General features: G+C 43.8%; 2 protein-coding genes across 12 annotated transcripts in view; one reads left to right on the forward strand and one right to left on the reverse strand.

Annotated features, from left to right (window-relative positions):
- Window positions 1-15,960, forward strand: part of LOC133163617 (uncharacterized) — a 43,305-nt gene extending 27,345 nt beyond the window's left edge. For 5 of the 8 annotated variants that reach the window (XM_061293686.1, XM_061293685.1, XM_061293687.1 and 2 more), the window contains one exon: window positions 1,738-15,960. In XM_061293686.1, coding sequence (XP_061149670.1) covers window positions 8,126-9,367 — 1,242 coding nt within the window. In that variant the 5' untranslated portion in view covers window positions 1,738-8,125 and the 3' untranslated portion in view covers window positions 9,368-15,960. The remainder of the gene's footprint in view (window positions 1-1,737) is intronic. The other 3 variants (XM_061293690.1, XM_061293689.1, XM_061293688.1) reach the window with 1 other exon arrangement.
- slc27a6 (solute carrier family 27 member 6) overlaps window positions 1-23,590 on the reverse strand; it is a 97,576-nt gene that overhangs the window by 20,201 nt on the left and 53,785 nt on the right. The gene's annotated exons all lie outside the window — the stretch shown is intronic.

Here is a 23,590-nt window from a genome sequence, read left to right on the forward strand (position 1 = left end):
TCCGCCCTTCAACTGCCCCCCCCCACCACCACCACTCGTCATCGGCTGGGAAGATTGTCATGTCTATGTTGTGGGCCCGTGTGTTATCTATGTTTGTCTTTGTGTACCAGTTCATTATAAATGATGGAATTGGGCTAAAATGGTGCACGAAAACTGTGTGCTTGACAATGGTGTATCAGATTTGCATTGTTAAATGTAAAGATTAGAAATTATAGAATAATCTGAGGGTTATGGGGAGAAACTGGTCCAACAAGGAGAGTGAGAGTTGGTTTGTGAGAAATAGGGAGAAAAGAATGTAGACAATAGAAATGGACCCAGACTCCCCAACACGTTTCAAGCTCAGACAATTTTGTTTTCTCCAGCGTGGAACTCATCTCCCTGATTCTAAAGTACCGTTTTTTCCCGTGTATAATGCGCCCCCATGTATAATACGCACCCTAAAAATGGCATGTTGATGCTGGAAAAAAGCCTGTACCCATGTATAATACGCACCCAATTTTAAATTTTTTATTTGATTTTTTTTAAGTCCCAATGATCGTCACACAGGCAGGGAGGCAATGGGTCCCATTTTTATAGTCTTTGGTATGGTCTTAACTAGGCTGGATGTAATTTTTTTTGTTGGCGTTGATTTCCCCGATTGCCCATAAAGGCACCACCGCGATCAGTGCGGACATGTGAAAAAGGCGTGCGGACGTGAAAAAGGCGGCTCTGTATGGGAGAGACGTTGAAGAGGAATAAAAACACCCTTGGAAACCAAAACTTGCCCCTCATCGTGACTCGGAGCCGCATCAAATGTTTCGGATTTGTGTAGGGTACATTGTGACAGCAAACGAGCAGGTGATCGAGCAAGCGTCTGATACGAGAGCAATGCGGTCATATGGAGCGTGTTTGAAGTGAACAGCAGAGACGAAAGGAACAAGGCAAAGTGTTGTGAAATAAAATATTACCTGTAATACGCATTTTGTTATTTGCTGATTGAAACTGCTAATTAAACTGTGAATTGAAACTAATAGGAAGAAAACAACTCTCGCTCTTTATATAGCTGACGTGTCTTGCGCATCCGTTCTGCGCATCGGATCCATAGTGCGCATGCGCAGTCATACTGCCTCCGTATGACGTCCGGTCCGCGATGGAGATTAAAAACCAAACAATATTTGACAATAACACACCATCAAGGATTGCACCATCGCATGAAACGATGTGTCGTCAATTATGAATTTTACTGACTGTGTTGGGCAGGATGGCTGAATGCGATGCGCGATTGACAACAAACAAGAAGAGAGGTGATTTCAAGTTTTATTTCGAGGGAGATTTGTCATGTCTCGTCCCCAGTTTTGCTATGTGTCTAGGTTGCCATAGTTTCTGTTCGCGTCGCCCCATCTTCCTGTGTCACCTCCATCAATGTAACGTGTTTTGTATTTAAGTCCTGTCTGCCCCTCGCTCACCGTCGGATCATTGCATGTGTTACTGTCATGATGTCTGTTTGGTTTCTGTTCCTGTCTTTGGTAATGTCACCCTGTCTTTTTGTTCCACAGTCCTGTTGGTTTTGTTGTACCATGGTTTTCTTAAAAAAAATAAAAATTAAAAAATTAAAAAATTAAAAAAAAATTGTACCTATGTATAATGCGCACCCCAGATTTTAGGACAATAAATTAGTTAAATTTCGCGCATTATACACGGAAAAAAACGGTAAGTTTAAATGTTTTTAGTACATTGTTCAATCTTCTTACTACACAGCCGGAGTGCATGAGAGAGCGGAGGCTTCGTGGCCGTTTGTCTACCGTCGATCATCGGACACAAAGTATGGCTGCGGATCAAGAGGTTTGTACGGCTTCGTGCACCAACTGCACCCTTCTCTTAGAGGGGTTGTCCCTGCTAGAGGGACGTGTCCGCCAGTTAAAGCAAAATTGCGCGATAACAGTAGATGTGGCGGACACAGACGCGGACTGTAGTCAGCCCGCTAGCCCAGTTAGCATTAGCCCCAAGCGGCTTGCTAATCGCGATGAGCCAGGTAAGACGCATAGCCGTCCAAAGTCATCTCGGTTCTACTGGCCCTCGCACTTTGGTCATAGGTGACTCCATTACCCGAAATATTACGCTTAAAAATTACGGTAGTGTATTCCTGGGGCAGAGCACCCGACAAAGAAGCTAATCTTAGGGAGCTGACTCGCAATAGGTCTAGTCAACAGCGTAGTTCCAACAACACTAGCTACTCTGACATAGTGATACACATCGGCTCCAATGATGTTAGGATGAGACAATCAGAGATCACCAAGAAAAACATAGCGAGGACTTGTGATCTCGCCAGAAAGATGAGTCGGCATTGAGTATTTGTCTCTGGCCCTCTGCCTGGGAGAGGCACTGATGAGAGGTTTAGTAGATTAGTCTCCCTTAATCGATGGATGGCTGGGTTCTGTAAAAAGCAGGGACTGTATTTTATAGATAACTGGCCCTCCTTCTGGGGCCGCCCCAACCTCCTGAGGAAGGACGGCCTTCACCCTAACCGTGAAGGCGCCTTCGCTCTTTCTAGGAATATAGATTACTGTTTGAGCCACTCATGACAAGTTAACTAGCGCGAGGCTAGACTTCCAGCATGCACATAGCTCCTCGTGTAGACTAGAACGTGACAGTTTGAATAGTGGTACAGTACACATAAACACACTTTCGACTGGGGTCGTAGACAAATCCAATCACTCCACCCCGACCGGTTTTGCTGATGAAACGGTGCCTGTTTTAGATAATTTTACATGTGTAGCGAATATTTACTATCAAATTCCCACAGTCGTATCGTCCCACCACGCTAACAAACATTTGAGAAGTGATGTCAGGCCTAGAGAACACAATCTTACTCGCATCTCGTTTAAAAATCCTTCGATAGAGACGCAACCTGATCGACCGATTACACTTAAACTCGGTTTTATGAATATTAGATCGCTTCATACGAAAGCAGTTCTCGTTAATGACTTCATCACGGAACATAATCTAAATGTTTTTGGTCTTTGCGAGACCTGGTTAAAACCTAATGAACTGATGCCGCTTAACGAGGCCTCGCCTCCAAATTTTGTGAGCTCGCATGTGGCGCGTCCTCGAAAAAAGGGTGGGGGTGTCTCCCTCATCTCAAATTCCGAGCTTAGATTGAGGCCTCGTTCGATCAACGTATTTAAAACATTTGAAGTTCTCACTGTCCGATCCACCGCTTTAGCGTCATTTTATCTTGCTGTTATTTACCGTCCACCCGGGGCTTACTCTGGCTTCCTGGATGAATTTTCAGAATTCGTAGGTGATCTAGTGACCAATGCGGATAATATAATTATCATGGGGGATTTCAACATCCACATGAATTTACCGTCAGAGCCACTTACTTCGGCATTTCAGACTTTAACTGATATGTTTGGTTTTACGCAAGCCGTACAGGCAGCAACGCATAAGAATGGAAATACCTTACATCTGGTATTATCCCGAGGACCTGCAACCTCAAATATAGCAGTACTGCCATACACTACTGTTCTGTCTGATCATTACTTAATAACATTTGAAATTTTAGTTTCTTGTCAAAGACGAGAGAGCAATCAGAATTATAGGAGCCGTAATTTTAACTCCATGACTGCAACTGCGCTATCTGAGTTACTGTCGCCGTCAACCGCCATATTTCTCGCATACATCAGCTCTATTGATAATCTTACAAATGAGTTCAATGCGACATTGTTAAATGCCATCAACTCTGTGGCGCCGCTACGTCTGAAAACCCGCCGTAGATCGCCTACTCCGTGGTTCACAAATGAAACACGTACGCTTAAGCAATTATGTAGAAAGCATGAGCGCAGATGGCGTTTAACCAAACTTGAGGTTTTCCATCAGGCATGGCAGGACAGCCTCCTGAAATATAAAGATGTGCTTATCTTAGCAAAAACTCGTTATTTTTCGCAAGTTATTAAGCTCAGTAAAAACAATCCTACACACCTATTTGATACAGTGGCAAAGCTGACATTACGCCAGCCGACCCCCGATAGTTCCTTCCACTCAGCTGACGAGTTCATGACATTTTTTGCTCAAAAGATTTAATCCATTAGGGACGAGATCAAGGTTACCATTCCAATGGCTCAGTCGAGACCGCCGTTTACCAGCGCTGATGATCATGCAATAACCCTCTCAAAACGCTTACACAATTGGTGAGTGCGGCTAAACAAACAGCATGTTTACTCGAACCTCTTCCAGCCAAACTACTTAAAGACCGTCCGTCTTAAATATAATTAATCTGTCTGTCTCCTCTGGGATAGTGCCAACAGCCTTTAAAACCGCTATCATTAAACCGTTACTTAAACAACCAAATCTTGACCCGGACTGTCTCAGTAATTATAGGCCAGTTTCAAACCTCCCATTCATAGCAAAACTTCTTGAAAAAGTAGTAGCGCAGCAGCTTATTGATTACTTATTGGTCGCCAATAATCGATATGAATCATTTCAGTCTGGTTTTAGAGCTAATCATTCCACTGACAGCACTTGCTAAAGTGACTAACGATCTCCTCATAGCTATGGATTCAAACACTTCATCTGTATTGTTACTACTCGATCTTAGTGGTGCCTTCAACACTGTAGACTTCGATATTTTATTAGGGCGTCTTAAAAGTTGTGTTGGTATTTCAGGGTCAGCACTAGGCTGGTTCCATTCCTATCTATCAGACAGGACGCACCGAGTGGTCCATGGCAATACGTCTTCTGAGTTCTATAATGTTACGTCTGGTGTCCCACATGGATCGGTTCTCGGACCAATTCTATTTAATATTTATACGATTCCGCTTGGGGACATAATACGTAAATATAATTTTAGTTTTCAATTATACGCGGATGACACCCAATTATATATGCCGTTATCGATGACAGATCCGCGGGATTGTTGTAATCTTGAGGCGTGCGTTGCGAAGATCAAGCAATGGATGTCTCTCAACTTCCTTCGTCTTAACCCAGATAAAACTGAGATGTTGATAATTCGTCCAACTCGTTATCAACAGTTATTTAAGGAAATCCCTATAACTATAGATAACCATACTATCACTCAGAGCGATACTGTAACTAATCTCGGGGTAATATTTGACCAAACGCTCTCCTTTCAAAAGTACATTAAGAATATAACCAGAATTGCGTTTTTTCACCTTCACAATATTGCAAAGATTCGTCCGATCCTCTCGACCGGTGATGCGGAAACTATTATACATGCGTTCGTCACGTCGCGCCTGGACAACTGTAATGTATTATTCTCTGGTCTTCCTAAATCCCGCATCAAAAGTCTACAGTTAGTACAAAATGCTGCTGCAAGGCTGCTCTCACGGACAAGAAAATTTGATCACATTACCCCAATATTAGCCAACTTACATTGGCTCCCGGTCCATTTAAGATGAGACTTCAAGGTTCTTCTATTAACCTATAAATCACTGCATGGCTTAGCGTCTTCATATCTCGTCGACCTAGTTGTTCCTTATGTTCCGTCTCGTAACCTTCGTTCGCAAAAGCTAGTCTTTTAGCGACACCGAGGGCCAAGAAAATGTCTGCAGGGTCTAGAGCATTTTCTATTCGGGCTCCAGAGCTTTGGAGTGCCCTACCAATGGATATTAGAACTGCTACCTCAGTAGAAACATTTACGACACATTTAAAGACACATTTCTATGATATGGCCTTTAATTAACCTGTAGTGGCCAATTCGGCTGGAGTTTGTTTTCTCATTTTCCCCTTGCAGGTTTTTTTTTAGTTTTTCCTTGCCTTTTTGGGAGTTTAAGATCAGGGGATGCTTTGAGAATAATTGTCAATTTTTGTCTATGTGAAGCCCTTTGAGACTGCTTGTGATTTAGGGCTATACAAATAAACTTGACTTGACTTGCTCAGCCCTCATAAAAAATGTGAGAGTAAGAGAGAACATACATTGTAGAATTGGATAAAATTAAATTGTGATTGCAGATGTTACATTTAGGAGGAATTATTGATCGGTTAGGACATTAGACTATACAAGGTGGTTACATGTAAGAATAAGTCAAAGATTTGAATCACTTAGAGTTAAAAACAACAAATAAAAACGACATTGCAAGGGGGCACTTTTTATTAAAAGAACACTAAGTAAAGTATTAAGTAGTGGGCATTCGTGATTGGGATTAAATTAAGGATAAAATTAGGTCAATGATTAGAATTCAATGGTGCTCTACACAAAAAGGCTAAAATTTTAATGAGGAAATATTTGGAGTACTGTGTGGGTCCACATATGTCATGGTCCTAGTTTATTTGGTTTTGATTGTGGGTTGGGTTTATTTTGTTTATTGTTAAGGTTTTCCTTGTGTTCTGGGATTAGGGTTCAGGTGTTCCTTGTTATTCTCTTATCCCCTGCATTGTAAATGTCTTCTTTATGCAGATACGTAGGTTAACAGGCTAGGAATTTAGTGAGGAGATAATTGATCAATTGATGGGGGTTCGTAATTGTCCAAATTCTAGTCACATGTTTTGAGGGACCACAGCAACAACATTATATTTCATTTGCAGGCCATTATTTAGTATGTGATGACAGTGTCTAGATAAGTAGACTGTTTTATCAAAAAAGGTGAGAGTGAAGGAGGTTTGATTTGTAATCTGGCATTTGGGTGCCACTTTTAAGAGTCTGTGCAGGAGCATAGATTGTTTTTGTTTATTTTTAAAGATATATTTAACAGTTTATCTTGGTGCAGTAAGGATATAGCAATTTTGAAAGACTTAAAATTAAAAGCAAAATTACATTTTAATTCTGACTCATGCTAGCTAACATGAGGATGGCAAATAAATAAATGAATAAATACTAGCTCAAATGTGGCATGTGTTTGTAATTGGGCGATAAGACATTCACTTCCAAGCACTGTTGTCAGGGTTTTCCAAAACTATCTTGACCGTATGATTATGTTGGAATGCATGTAACCGGTAATAAATAACCTAGGTAGATTAGTTTTATGCTTATGTTGGTGTGTAACCAGTAATAAATAACCTAGCTTGTTCCATCCTACACAATGTCGTAAAACATCCCCTGCTCTGCTAATCTAGAGGTCAAGGGCTTTAACTTGTCTATTCAGTCCACTGTCACCCCCACCCTTTTTCTCTTAATAAAGATGCTCTTGTGGGAAGCGAGAGTCAGACGTCATTCGATCATTGCTGTACGCACAGTGACGAATGAACTCTCCGCCTGCAGGTGCCCAAAAAGACTTAACTGTCTCCCATGTGGTTCTTGCAAAATAAGTTAGAGTGAGCACCACTCTAACATTTTGGTGCCGAAACCCGGGACCTCTCATACCCGCAATCTGGCTGACGGAGGACGACACGCTGTACACCGTCGACGGGCCAGCGTCCATTTAGCCGGACCTGGTAAAGAAAGACCTGGGAAGGAAATTCTTCGCTGGGCCAGCATCTTAGGTCTGCCTTCGTCTGACAGAGGTGGATTGACGGGACCCGGCAGTGCAACGAATCAAGGGGACGAGTAAGTTAAAGCCCTAAAGTTGTGTGATTGTGTTGTTGTGAAACGCGTAAAAGGTAGAGGTGCACGGAATATAGCTTGGGTTCGAGTCCCAGGGGAAGAAACAGGCTAAGAAAAGCAGAGCTTCTTTTTCGTTCATCGAAGAAGTGCGTAGATTCTTCTTTGTCTGTTTTTCCAAGCTGAGGGATCTGGCTTGGGTTAGAGTCCCAGTGGAAGGAACGTGCTAAGAAACACGGAGCTTCTTTTTTGTTAATCAAAGAAGAGTGTAGATTTTTCTTTGTACGTTTTTCCGGCCAAAGAACAGCTCGGGTTCAAGTCCCAGTGGAAAGAACGGGCTAAGAAAAAACAGAGTTTTTTTTTTTTTCTTAATTGAAGAAGGGCGTAGATTCTTTTTTTTTGTCCGTTTTTCTAAGCTGTTTGGAAGGGTTTTACACCCATCCTGGATAGGTCTAAAAATAAAAAACGCTGGAGTTTGTGTGATTGAGAGTGACTGGTAGGATAAATTGACTAAATAGCAGTTCTAGCATCCATGGCAATAATACAGGCTAATAATTGTTGAAAGGTCAATTTGAACCTGCATTGAGGATCCTCAAAGAAAGAGAATGAATTTAAAAAAAAAATTGTATAAACCTAAAATACTAAATTAAGATGGGGAATAAAAACGGTAAATCCCTAGCTCTTGGCGAAGATGAGAAGTACATGGCGAGTAAATTTGTTAATTGTATGCAATACATGCCGAAGTGGAAGAAAAAGTATGGAGTAGAAGGGAACCTGAAAGTTGAAGTGTGGAAGATAGTGGTTGATGTTTTGGAGGAGAGTGTGAATAGGAAGTCAGAGGGACTGAAAAAGAAAAGGAAAAAGAGAGAATTGATTTGTGCTAGAATATGGTTGAATGCTTCACAAGAGAGAGGAGAACAAATCCAAAAGACAAAAGATAGAAAGATGAAAAGTGATGAGGCTGCGACCATGTTTGTCAGGCCGGAAGACAATGAGGCCACAGTGCACAGGCGCACTGTCCCGGATGCAGCGCAAACAAAGGAGCAAGAGAGGATGTCCGCTTGTGCGCAAAACTTGTATCCAAGCTTAATAGACCTGCGCCCTCCCCCATATAACAGCAAAAAAGGTCAGGGTCAAATGATTAGAAGCCCTGTACAAACAAGAGGTTTGACCACTGCTGCTAGATTTTCCCAAAATTTAGACAATGTTGATGTGTGCCCAATGATCCAAGTGCCAAACCCTGTTGTAGGGGAAGGCCAACCTCCACATACATATGTTTTTCGGCCATGGACTTTGGAAGAGGCAAGGAAAGCAGTTGAAGGGGTTACCCCTTTTGCTGAAGACCCAGATAAATGGGCAGAAGACATGGCTGGAATCATACATTCCTATAGACTAAATGGGCATGAGGCAGGAGAAGTTGCAATGTCTTCCTTGGCAAAAGACTGGGCAAAGGTTAGAGGAAATTACACAGGTAGAAATAATCAAGGGCCTTTTCCCTATCCCGTTGAGGCAAATCAATTGGGAGGGGAGTATGCAGCACAATGGAATGATCTTGTGCAAAGAGTGCGAACAATATTTCAAAGACGAGCAAATTATGGTCATTTGGCAGGAATAAAACAGAAGCCTGGGGAAGATACTGATGATTTTTGCTTGAGATTTGAAAAAGAATTCAGGGTGCATAGTGGCATCCCATTCAATGATGCAGCTGAGAGTGCTTATCAGCAACAGCTTAAAAATGCGCTCCTTACTAATTTCCGCCCTGAAATAGGCAACTGGGTGAGGAAACATTTGGTGGAAGTAGATATTGCAAGTGTGACAACAACTATGCAATGGGCCAGACATGCTGAAAAAGTGATTAAAAAAAAGGCAAAAGTTCTGATGTATTTCATCTAGACGTTAATGACCTAGATGAAGATACAACAGTCTTCTTCCAAGGGTCCCAGAGGAGCAGAGGAGGTAGAGGCCAACAAGGTCGAAGGCCACCATACAATTCAAAACCCCCACCAGATTTTGACAACTGTTGGAACTGTGGGAAACGTGGACACTGGTCAAGGGAGTGTCGTTTTGCAAAACAAAACCAATCAAGGGGTGGAGGAAGGGGGAGAGGGAAAGCCAAATTCTCAGCATGACTAGATTGCCCTCCTATGACCTCTTGTGCTCCTACAGAGGAAGAAATAGTAGATGTCCATACAGCATGGGACATTCTGAGTGCATTAAAAGAAAAAACATATGTTACCTTAAACATTGGAGGAAGTGAAGTAGAGTTTTTGTGTGATACCGGAGCTTGTAAAACCGTAATAAAAACTAAAGTCCCTAATCTGAAGGCCTCCCAAAATACAATTTGGGTGAAATCTGCTGATGGGCAGGTACACAAGGAGAGTATCTCCAATCCAGTTGTAGTGAGAGATGATGAAACAGGAGTCATAGCTTCAGTCTCGATTGTTTTATCCCCAAAATGTCCCATAAACCTGCTGGGACGAGATCTAATGACTCGGTTGGGAATTGCAATAATTCCAGTAAAGGATGGCATGCGAGCATGTAGAGTGAGAGATGTAGACTCATATGCTGCACAAGCAGGTGAACAGATTTCCTGCTCCTATGACATCACTTCCGAACGGAATCCCAAGCTACCAAGCAGATTGCTGAGTGAAGCTCGAAAACAATTGTCCCGACCTGAATCAGAAATGACTTGTAATCAATTACATGTCACCATGAATATCCTCACTGATCCACATGATGACTATATTGAAAGTTTTCTCAGTGACACAGAAGTAACTTTAACAATCACTGCTCTGTACACAGATCGCGGGTCATTTGCAGCTGCTGCTGTGCTCCTGCCCGCTCCTCAGAAAGACAAATACAAGTTGTCGGCTGTACCCCACATTTCATTGTTCAAACTTCACAGTATAACATGGGCAGATGTGGGTTGCCGAATTAAACTTGCTAGATCTGTCACTGATTATGAGGACAAAGGTGATGGGTGGAGCTACAGTACCAGTTGTGACATATGGAAGCAAACAGTGTGTGAAGTAGCTGTTTGTAGGGCATGCGCTTGTGCGCTAACCTGACTAGTTGACATTTGTTTGAATGAAAAGGAGGAGGAGGAATTGGCTGGGCTTCCTGAAAAACTGTGGACAAAGGGCCCATCTGATGTAGGACTTTTAACGTCCATTCCACCAGTACAGATCAAACCAAGATCAGAGTGGCGTCCAAGAGTTAAGCGATATCCTTTAAAACACGAGGCAATAAACGGGATTACCCCTGTTATAAATGATCTTTTGACAGGAGGAATCATTAGGAAGTGCTCGGATTCTCCTTGCAACACTCCTATTTTTCCAGTCCAAGAGGCCAATAAAATTTATTGGCGCATGATACAAGATTTACGAGCAGTGAATGATGCAGTGCAGACAAGAGCACCTAATGTGCTTGACCCACACACACTTCTGAATACTTTGAAACCTAACCAGAAGTTTTTCACAATAATTGATCTTAGCAATGCATTTTTCTCAGTGCCAATTCACCCAGACTCACAGTTTTGGTTTGCGTTTACCTTTAAAGGACAAAGCTATACGTACACCAGATTGCCACAGGGATTTGCTGATAGTCCAGCTATTTTCATTCAAGCTATCATGGCCTGTTTGGCTGATTTTCAGATGTCAAACAAAAGCCAACTTCTAGTTTATGTAGATGATCTCCTGGTAGCCTCTGAAATTGAAGCTGCTTGCAAGGAAGACTCCTTAGCATTGTTACACTTTCTCTGCAAAACAGGGAATAAAGTGAGCAAGAACAAGCTACAATGGGTCAGACAGGAAGTGAACTATTTAGGTCACACTTTGTCAGCTTCTGGAAGACAGATACAGAGAACCAGAAAGCAGATCATTGCAGATGCACCGAAACCTGAAACAAAAAAACAAATGTCATTTTTGGGACTCTGCAATTACTGCAGAGCATGGATCCCACATTATGCGGAAAAGACACAACCGCTGCTGAACATTGTGCATGGAGTCCCCATGGCAATGACAGAAAAAATAATGTGGACACCAGAAGCAGATTATGCTTTTGTGGTGCTGAAACAGGCTCTGATGGAAACTACAACTCTTATCTTGCCAGACTACAATAAAACCTTTGTGCAAACAGCAGACTGCAGGAATGGTTTTATGACCTCAGTGTTGCTGCAGAGTCATGGCAGCGAACTAAGACCAATTGCATTTTATTCCAAAAAATTGGATCCAGTGGCTCAATCTTTGCCAGACTGTGTCCAAGCAGTGTGCGCGGTAGCGCTTGCAGTGAGACAAGCTGCAGATGTGGTGCTCTTTCACAAAATGGAGCTGCTGGTTCCACATGCCGTAGACGTGTTGCTACTGCAAAGTAAAATGAACTTTTCGTCACCAGCCAGACACCTGTCTTACACTGCTACACTTCTGTCACAACCACACATTGTGATAAAGAGGTGCACAGTCCTTAACCCAGCAACGTTGATCCCGTTGCCAGGGGATGGTACCCCACATAACTGTTTGGATGCCACAGAACATCTACAGCTGCCCAGAGAAGATTTACGTGACACGCCACTTGACAAAGGGGAAAAGTAGTTTGTGGATGGATCATGTTCAAAGGATCCTAAAGGAAACAATAAAAGTGGTTATGCAATTGTGAAATTGCCAAACCAGATTGTTGTTCCATACAACAGGTCAGCGCAGGCTGCTGAGCTAATTGCGCTAACAAGAGCTTGTCAATTAGCGGAAGATAAGGAAGTCACTGTATACACAGACAGTCAGTATGCGTTTTATACTCGGTTCTATTTTGCGAAACAATGGGAGCGCAGAGGGATGACATCGACCGGTAAGCCCATGCCTCCTTGTTAAAAGACTTGTTCCAGGCCATTCATTTACCTGCTAAACTAGCTGTGTGTAAATGTGCTGCTCACACCACTGGCACAGATGAAGTCTCAAATGGAAACAGATTAGCAGACAAAATTGCTAAAGAAGCAGCAGCAGCAGGGAAACATGGCCATGAATTATTTTTAATAGATTCAGAGGACACGCAACTCATAGATAAGACTATACTGACAGATATGCAGGGCAATGCTCCAATGGTGGAAAAACGAATGTGGACGACAAAAGGTGCAATGATGGATACAGATAATATCCACCGCATCAATGACAAACCTGTTTTACCAAAATCACTTTTTAAGGCAGCAGTGATTGCGACACATGGGCCTTGCCGTGTGTCGACAGGAGGGATGAAGTCTATCATACATCAACAATTAACTACCTTTGGTTTAGATGCTTACTTAAATTTTTTTTGTAAAGCATGTCCTGTTTGTGTGAAACATAATCCACAAGGTAATGAGACCTAAGAGAGGCTCATTTCCAAAACCGTCTTACCCATTTCAAATCATGCACATGGATTTTATTGAGCTCACACAAAGTGGACCTCACAAATACTGCTTAGTGATGATTGATGCATTTTCCAAATGGGTGGAAATAGTTCCATCTAAACGAGCAGATGCCTTAACAGTGGCAAAAGCCATCTGCAAAGCCATCATACAGACTCATGGCAACCCCCAAACCATTTACAGTGACAATGGTCCACACTTTGTGAACCAAGTTGTACAGAACATGGCTGTACACCTTGGGATAACATTAAAAAACCACTGCGCTTGGCATCCTGCGAGCGCTGGCCTGGTTGAACGAGCAAACAAAAGCAGGTTGAAAAAATGCATGGAAACAACAGGCAGATCTTGGCCAGAGTGCCTAGACTTAGTGAAGCTCTATATGAGAATTACTCCCACTTCAGAAGGGCTAACGCCTTTTGAAATCATCCATGGGAGACCATATAGACTACCTGTGTTCCGGGAAGATTTGCAAAAAGCAGATGAAGAACAGTCCTTGGCAGACTATATGATAAGGACGCTCAAACTGAAAGATGTGTCAAATGCAAATTTACTGCCGCTTGATCTTTCCTCCTCACAGGTCGACAACCCCATCAATCCAGGAGACTGGGTCTACATCAAGGTCGTTAAAAGAAAGAACTGGGTCAGCACACGGTGGGAGGGACCATTCCAAGTCTTGCTGACTACCCCCACCGCAGTGAAGATTGCTGAACGGCCCAGCTGGATTCACCTCAGCCACTGCAAGTTGCAGAGAGTGCTAGACCCCTAATTCGGAGTGGTGGGGAAGGCTAACTTCAAAGGGGTCTTATCGTTTAGGGTGGGACGTCTCAATGTTGGTGAAGAAAACAACGATCCCCACTCCGCTAGGCGAAGGGATGTCCCGGTGTCTCTGCCATCCTAGTAGCAACGGGGCTCCATATGCCAGATGGATCCTCTGCTGTGTTGTGGTTGGAGCGTGCTATGGTCTATGGACTCATTTGAACAGACAAAGTGACAATGTTGACCGTGGAAAACGATGGTCACACGATGAGAACTCTGAGGACTGGTCATGGGACCCCAAAAACCCATACGAAACCAACACGTGGTACCGGTACGTCAAGTTCACTGTGAGAGCCCACACACAGGAGGGATGTTATGTGTGTTCAAAACTCCCCCCTTCCTCCACGCAAGTTCACTTGGAGGCCAGAGCAATGAATGTCACTGAAGCAAAATGTATGGCATCCATGGGAGGAGTTGGATATCAACACCGTGCTGTCAAAGTGAGTGATGACGACCCTTTCCGCCCTGGACTTGTGGAAGGCACCTGTGATCAGCTTTTCTGGACAAATCTCAATGTGACTGTTAAAGGACGAACATTACCGCAGGTGGCCTACACAGAGCGGCGACCTGGAGTGAACTATACGTGTTACATCCAAGGAAGTAAGACCCACAAATGCATTGACAGTGACTGCTCTCCAGGAGGAAACTGGATGGGAGCTTTGGACATCGCCGCTGAGTGTCAGGATAGGAGAGCCATTTCAGTTGGGGAGGGCTCTCCGTCTAACATGTCTGCACCATCGAACGGAACATACTTCATACAGAAAGGCTGGTGGGTTTGTGGTCACAAGGTTTATCCGATGCTGCCCGCCAACTGGACAGGAGTGTGTGCACCAGTGTGGGTGACAGACCACACCTACAGCATACGACATCGACAGCTGACGACAGCACACAACTCTTCTGGTCGTCAATGCAGGGCGGTTGCAACCTTTGACCCTCATGACCCTATCTGGGGTGCGAATGTTCCAGACGACCATAAAGTATGGTCCGTTGGAGACAAAGTTGTTCATGCGCTTTTTCCCTGGGTCGGAGTTGGAAAACATTCACTCTTCATCGAGACACTGAACTATCGTTTTCAATCCTTTGCGAATCTGTCACTACAAGTCAACGATGGACAAAATAGAGAGATTCAGGCTATTAGGCTGATGGTCTTGCAAAACAGGATGTTCTGGACTTGTTGACGGCAGCACAAGGTGGTGTGTGCCACATCATTGGGACTTCCTGTTGCACATACATTCCGGGAGAAAATGACACACACATCTATGATGCCATGGCTTCACTGAAGAACTTACAGCAGGCCATGTCGAATGACAAAGTTCCACAACAGTGGGGTTTCTTTTCATGGCTATTCTCTGGCAACTGGTGGCAAATGCTGTTGAAACTAGTGTCCACTGTGCTTGTTGTGCTGGTGTTGTTGTGCTTGTTTACGACCTGTGTTATTTCATGTTTGAAGTCTGCTGTGACGAGGGTTGTCTCTTCTACCGTAGCACACGTACATATACAACTTCTTAGTCGTGACGGGTGTGACGACCTTGATGAAACGCGGATTGCGTAGGTGCTGTTATACTGTGCATGTTTTACAGAAACTTGATGATTTGACCATCGAAAATGCTTCGCAAGTGATGGATACAATGATGTACTGTTTCTGTGTTTTTCTTTTTCTTTTTTATTGATAGCATTCTGGTCGCCTAAGGCAGAGGGACCGTGTGAGACTTTTCCTGCATATTAACATCGTCCAGCAGGTTTTTAGATCACACAATAAGTTTGAACTGGAGTATTGAGGAAAGTTTTCATCTTCACTGGAAGTTGTTGCTATCATTGTTTGTTGTTTTTGTCGTGTTTTACCCTACACGTTCACAACCCGTCCGCTGTCATCTCAGTTTTTTATTGATCCTTTTTATTATTGTTTTTCTTATTTTTACTATTCTTCTCTATATTTTCTTACTTATGTTTGATTGATCGAGTTCACATAATCATATGATAAAACAGGAGGGATATGTCAGGGTTTTCCAAAACTATCTTGATCGTATGATTATGTTGGAATGCATGTAACCGGTAATAGATAACCTAGGTAGATTAGTTTTATGCTTATGTTGGTGTGTAACCAGTAATAAATAACCTAGCTTGTTCCATCCTACACAATGTCGTAAAACATCCCCTGCTCTGCTAATCTAGAGGTCAAGGGCTTTAACTTGTCTATTCAGTCCACTGTCACCCCCACCCTTTTTCTCTAAATAAAGATGCTCTTGTGGGAAGCGAGAGTCAGACGTCGTTCAATCATTGCTGTACGCACAGTGACGAATGAACTCTCCGCCTGCAGGTGCCCAAAAAGACTTAACTGTCTCCCATGTGGTTCTTGCAAAATAAGTTAGAGTGAGCACCACTCTAACAACTGTCCTTTAGCGCTGCTGACAATAATAACTTATGAGATGTTAAATCAAGGAGGAGTGTCATATTTGGAACACAGGCGCTGTATGACCTATAGATTGAACAATAACATTTACCACATATACAACCATGTTGGTAGAATATTAAATTACATTACAGTTTATTCCAAAGGGTGTAAGGAACAAATACTACACAGGAAGACTGATAACAGGAAGATAGTTTTGTCAAATTTGTGTCCCAGTGTGTTCTGCCCTAGCGTGTGGCACAATTGGACATTGATCGATAGAAATTAAATCATTTGAATCGTAATTTTTTTATATGTAACATAGCATTTTGAAGACATGATGAATCTAATTGAAATAATGAAATTAATAATTGGACCAGTGAAAATTTGGATTCGGGCAACAGAAGGCTGAATTGCTAAACTTAATTGACCTTTATCAAAATGACAGAATTTAATTACACATCAATTGCGACTGCTTTATAGAATGCATATTTGAGCTTGAACGGGTGAGGGGCCATAAGAAATTTGGAATTCTGGATAGTCAGCAAAACAGTAATACAGGGCACTACTGACCGTTTTTTTGAATGTATAATGCGCAAAATTTAACTACCGTTTTTTTTCCATGTATAATGCGCAGAATTATTTTATTTATTGTCCTAAAATCTGGGGTGCGCATTATACATGGGTGCAATTTTATTTTATTTTTTTATATAGCAAGACACGTCAGCTATATAAAGAGCGAGAGTTCAGTTACCTGAACCTAAATGCGTATTACAGGTAATATTTTATTTCACAACACTTTGCTTTGTTCCTTTCTTCTCTGCTGTTCACTTCAAACACGCTCCATACGAACACAATGCTCTCGTATCAGACGCTTGCTCGATCACCTGCTCGTTTGCTGTCACAATGTACCCTACACAAATCCGAAACATTTCTTCGCTATCGGGTTTGCTAGCGCATGTGCAGTAATACTGGCCGGCAGAATAACATCCGGTTGTCCCCAAAGATGATCTTTTTTCTGAAATGATTTTACGTTTACGGACTTAAGTAGGAGTCAAAATTTGGGTGCGTATTATACATGGGTACAGGCTTTTTTCCAGCATCAACATGTCATTTTTAGGGTGCGTATTATACATGGGGGCGCATTATACATGGGAAAAAACGGTAATTTATTGTCCTAAAATCTGGGGTGCGCATTATAAATGGGTACAATTATTATTTTTTTTAATTAAGAAAATCTCTCTCGAAGTAAAACTTGAAATCACCTTTCTTCTTGTTTGTTGTCAATCGCGCATCGCATTCAGCCATCCTGCCCAACACACTTAGTAAAATTCATAATTGACGACACATCATTTGATGCGATGGTGCGATCTTTGATGGTGTGTTATTGTTAAATATTGTTTGTTTTTTAATCTCCATCGCAAACTGGATATCATACGGAGGCCGCCATTACAGATGCGCAGAACGGATGCGCAAGACACGTCAGCTATATAAAGAGCGAGAGTTCAGTTCTAAACCTAAATGCGTATTACAGGTAAGATTTTATTTCACAACACTTTGCCTTGTTCCTTTCGTCTCTGCTGTTCACTTCAAACTCGCTCCATACGAACGCAATGCTCTCGTATCAGACGCTTGCTCGATCACCTGCTCGTTTGCTGTCACAATGTACCCTACACAAATCCGAAACATTTGTTGCGGCTCCGAGTCACGACGAGGGGCAAGTTTTGGTTTCCAAGGGTGTTTTTATTCCTCTTCAACTTCTCTCCCATACAGAGCCGCCTTTTTCACATGTCCGCACGTCACTTTCCTCTCTTTTCATTTTAACCTAACTGATCGCGGTGGTGACGGAGAAATCAACGCCAACAAAAAAAATACATCCAGCCTAGTTAAGAAATCACCAGAACGATCACCATGACCATTGTGAATAATTGTTATATATATTATGTATATTATTATTATAATAATAGATAATTGTCGTAAATAACTGGAACATCACTCAAATATTGGAGATCCTGTTGAGAGTCTCCCATATTTCTTCGCTATCGAGTTTGCTACTGCATGCGCAGTGATACTGACCGGCAGAATAACATCCGGTTGTTCCCAAAGATGATCTTTTTTCTGAAATAATTTTACGTTTACGGACTTAAGTAAGAGTCAAAATTTGGGTGCGTATTATACATGGGTACAGGCTTTTTTCCAGCATCGACATGCCATTTTTAGGGTGCGTATTACACATGGGGCGTATTATACATAGACAATTACAGTACTTTATAATCACAAAATAATAATCTAGTTTTTTTCTTGTATGCAATCATTGTGAGTGGGCGGCGTGGACACACAGTAGTGTATGTAGAGTTAGTAGTAACCAAGCTCTCACCAGTAGTCTGTGGGTTATTTTCAAAGTCAAAGTCTGCTTTATTGTCAATCTCTTCAGATGTCACGACACACAAAGAAACCGAAATTACGTTTCCTCTGTCCCACGGTGACGAGACACAGCACACGATAGACATACAAGTAAACGACACAAAATAAAAACAAGAAGGCACAAACAATAAATAATAAGAGTGATGAATAAATAATAAATAAACAAATAACCCAATAAATAAAAGGAGAGAAAACGGAGCAAGTGTACATGTGAAAAAGCACATACGTGTATATATTAGGGGAGTAACGATACATCGATACACATTTATTAATCGATATAATGCTCTACGATTTATTGGCATCGATGTTAAACGTAAACATCGATTTATATCGCCGTGTTTGACCTCGGACATTAGACGCGACTCTATTTTGAAATCCAGTTCATTGTTGCTTGCTTCCTCTTTCCGGGAGCAGGGAGCAGTGCGCGGCGTTGTGTTGTGAGCAGAGCAGGCACGTGAAAGGGGAGTCGACAACTAGTACGCGGCTCCTGGGCTGGTGCTATGGCTAGTGTCCAAAAAGATCGCGGGTTTTGTCACGATACGATATAATATCGATAATAAGAACTACGATACGATATTTGCCGATAACTTAAAGCCTGCTGCGATTCATTCACGATATATCGCGATATAGTGCTCTACGATCAATTTTTTTTTTTTTAATAAAAAATATAGAACAATATCCTGATTTATAACAATTCATACGCAAAATCAACAAGGTACTGCAAACTCTTTATTTAGGAAATTACAAGAGTATTGTAGTATACAAATTGCTTACTTTAACACTGAACTTTGATGTCGTGTTTTTTCTTTAAATGTGCGGCGAGATTTGTGCGCCCTGAATATTTGATCACCGCATGGCAGGATTTACAAACTGCACGTGTCTTGTCCGTTGAGCCATCTTTTCTTTGGAATCCAAAGTGCTTCCAAACGAATGACTTGAAGCCTAAAGGGGAGCAAATTTCTTTGTCTTTTTGGACACTAGCCATAGCACGAGCCCAGGAGCCGCGTACTAGTTGTCGACTCCCCTTTCACGTGCCTGCTCTGCTCACAACACAACGCCGCGCACTGCTCCCTGCTCCCGGAAAGAGGAAGCAAGCAACAATGAACTGGATTTCAAAATAAAGTCGCGTCTAATGTCAGAGGTCAAACACGGCGATATAAATCGATGTTTACGTTTAGCATCGATGCCAATAAATCGTAGAGCATTATATCGATTAATCGATGTGTATCGATGTATCGTTACACCCCTACGATATAGTGCTCTACGATCGATATATATATATATTTTTTAAAATAAAAAATATAGAACAATATCCTGATTTATAACAATTCATACGCAAAGTCAACAAGGTACTGCAATTTAGGAAATTACAAGAGTATTGTAGTATACTTATTTATTGTGTTATCTGTTTATTTATTATTTATTCATCATTCTTATTATTTATTGTTTGTGCCTTCTTGTTTTTAGATTGTGTCGTTTACTTGTATGTCTATCGTGTAATATGTCTCGTCACCGTGGGATAGAGAAAACGTAATTTCGGTTTCTTTGTGTGTGTTGACATGTGAAGAGATTGACAATAAAGCTGACTTTGACTTTTTTTGACTTTGATATATATATATATATATATATATATATATATATATTTCTTTTTTTTTAGTGGGTAGAGCTTTGTGACTTGGTCATTTCAAAAGTAGCTTGCGAGCTGAAAAAGTTTGGGCACCCCTGCTCTATACCGTTTGTCCCCACGGGGGTCGTGGGCATGCTAAAGTTAAAGTTAAAGTCCCAATGATCGTCACACACATTCCTTTTAAGATGGCGGCGCGTGCATACGCAGCGACCTCTCTCTGTCCCGCCCAAACGGTGTTTTGTCCGTCTAATGAGTGTTTGTCCGGCAGGTTTTTTTGTTCGTCTCGTCTTACTGAGTCGTGCTACAAGTACGGCAGGCAGGTTCTGCTTGACATCGGCAAAAGCGAGTTTTGTCGAGTTCTGGACTTTGATGCGGGAACATCAAAGGAGCTCGGACTGCTACATCCTGAACCGTCGCCGGGCTCGTCTGCTATTCCTCCCCCGGTTGGGAAGCGTCGAAAGCGGTGTGCGAGGAGGCTGAAGAGGGGCAAACGCGGGGGCGTCCGGGCCAGGCTGGCGGCCAGCCCTGCTCGCCCGGCCGTGGCTTCCATTCTTCTGGCGAATGTTCGATCGCTGGACAACAAAATGGATTACATTCGCCTGCTGCAATTTACAAACCGGACAGTGCGGGACTGCTGTGTGCTCGTGTTCACTGAGACTTGGTTGACTGTCAACATTCCGGACTCTGCCGTACATCTGGAGCGGCTAGCGTGCTATCGGGCGGACCGGGCCATTGTACAAGGGGGGAAATCTCGTGGAGGTGGAATATGCGTCTACATCCGTGACGAATGGTGCCGGGACTCTGTAGTAGTATGCAAGCACTGCTCGCCACTGGCGGAGTTCATGATCATTAAGTGCCGTCCTTTTTACCTGCCAAGGGAATTTACCGCGATTCTGCTAGTCGCGGTTTACATCCCGCCTTCCAACATCGAAGGCGACAGGATCGCGGCTCTTAGTGAACTGTACCAGGCTGTCAGTGAACAAGAGACAGCGCACCCTGACGGTTTCACCATCTTCGCTGGGGATTTTAATCATGCTAACCTGAAGTCTGTTTTTCCGAGGCTTCACCAGCATGTTAATTTTCCTACGCGTAGCGACAGCTTCCTGGACCGGGTCTACTCTTCGCATAAAGGAGCTTTCAAAGCCGCCCCCCTCCCCCATCTTGGACTTTCTGACCATATCACTGTTATGCTTTTGCCCGCATACAGACAAATGGTGAGAGCGTCCAGGCCGGTTCGCAAGCAGGTACGGGTGTGGCCTGAGGGTGCCTCTGATGCACTGCGTGACTGCTTTGGCTCTACTGACTGGGACATGTTTAGGAGGGCTGCCACTTGCGACGATCGGACAGACATTGAGGAGTATACTGACTCTGTTTCCTCCTACATCAGGAAGTGCATTGATGATGTGACTCTCTCAAAATCCATCGTCACTCGGGCTAACCGGAAGCCATGGCTGACAGGGGCTGTCTTCAGGCTGCTGAGGGCCAGGGACAAAGCCTTTAGAGCAGGGGATGAGGCTGGCTTGAGGACTGCGAGGGCCGACCTGTCCCGGGGCATCAAAGAAGCAAAGAGGGCGTTCTCGTGCAAAATTACCGCCCACTTCAAGGACAGCAGGGACGCACGGAGCCTTTGGCAGGGCATTCAGACCATCACGGATTACAAGCCCGCGCCGCAGAGCTGTGAAGGCGACGTCCGTCTGCTCAATGACCTCAACCGCTTCTTTGCTCGCTTCGACGCTCAGAACAGAACTTGCCCGCTGAAGGCCACTCCCCCTTCACACGAGCTGCCCCTGTGCCTCTCCGCCGACAGCGTGAGGAGGGCGCTTGCCGCTATCAACATCCGTAAGGCGGCGGGCCCTGACAACATCCCGGGTCGGGCCCTGAAGGGCTGCGCTGGTGAGCTGACGGATGTCTTCACGGACATCTTTAACACTTCCCTGCAGCAGGCCATCGTCCCGTCGTGTTTCAAAGCTGCCACCATCGTACCTGTGCCGAAGAAACCCGCTCCGTCCTGCTTCAATGACTACCGCCCCGTGGCACTTACGCCCATCATCATGAAGTGCTTTGAGCGGCTTGTCATGCAGCACATCCGATCCGTTCTCCCCCCCACCATTGACCCCTTCCAGTTTGCGTACCGAGCCAAACGGTCTTCTGAGGATGCCGTCTGCTCTGCCCTCCACTCGGCCCTCACCCACCTGGAGAGGAGGGACTCGTATGTGAGATTGCTGTTTGTGGACTTCAGTTCTGCCTTCAACACCATTGTGCCACAACGCCTCATCAGCAAACTTGACGCGCTGGGCCTCAGTACCTACCTCTGCAACTGGCTACTGGACTTCCTCTGTCAGAGGCCACAGGTAGTACGTGTTGGCGACAAAATCTCCGCCAGCATCACGCTGAGCACGGGGGCCCCCCAAGGCTGCGTGCTCAGTCCGCTGCTCTTCACCCTCCTGACGCATGACTGCACTGCAACCTACAGCGACAACCGTATCATGAAGTTTGCTGACGACACGACTCTGGTGGGTCTCATCACCAAGGGAGACGAGACTCAATACAGGCTGGAGGTTGACCTTCTGACCACGTGGTGCAGGGACAACAACCTCCTGCTGAACGTCGACAAGACCAAGGAGATTGTTGTGGACTTCCGGAAGGGTCACACCCAACACCTGCCGCTGACCATCGACGGTGCTGTGGTGGAGAGAGTGAGCAGCGCCAAGTTCCTGGGGGTGCACATCAGTGAGGATCTCTCCTGGTCCACCAACACCGCATCACTGGCAAAGAAAGCCCAGCGCCGCCTGTACTTCCTGCGGAAACTCAGGCGAGCGAGCGCTCCTCCGGCCGTCATGACTGCATTTTACCGCGGCACCATTGAGAGCGTCCTCTCCAGCTGTATTGCTGTTTGGGGTGGCGGCTGCACTGACTACAACTTGAAGGCCCTGCAGCGCATAGTGAACACGGCTGGTAAGATTGCTGGTGCTTCGCTCCCCCCCTTGAAGGACATTTACACCTCCCATCTCACCCGCAAGGCGACCACGATTGTGAGTGATGTGAGTCACCCCGCTCACTCTTTGTTCGAGCTTCTGCCCTCTGGGAAGAGGTACAGAAGCCTGCGCTCCCGCACCACCAGACTCTCAAACAGCTTCATACTCCAGGCTGTTAGGATCCTGAACTCGCTCCCCCGTTCTGCGTAGCGTCCTGTACTTTTACTATCTGTACTGTCTGTATGCACACTGGCTCTTATTTGTTGTGTTATCTGTTTATTTATTATTTATTATTACTCTTATTATTTATTGTTTGTGCCTTTTTGTTTATGATGTTTTTTACTTTTGCGCTATGCTTGCTGGCTCCGTTTTGCTCCTCTTATTTATTGTGTTATCTGTTTATTATTTGTTCATCACTCTTACTATTGATTGTTTGAATTTTTGCCTTCTTGTTTTTATATTGTGTCGCGTACTTGTATGTCTATCGTGT

The sequence above is a fragment of the Syngnathus typhle genome, linkage group LG12, assembly GCF_033458585.1.
Source record: "Syngnathus typhle isolate RoL2023-S1 ecotype Sweden linkage group LG12, RoL_Styp_1.0, whole genome shotgun sequence".
In the NCBI taxonomy this organism is placed as follows: Eukaryota; Metazoa; Chordata; class Actinopteri; order Syngnathiformes; family Syngnathidae; genus Syngnathus; species Syngnathus typhle.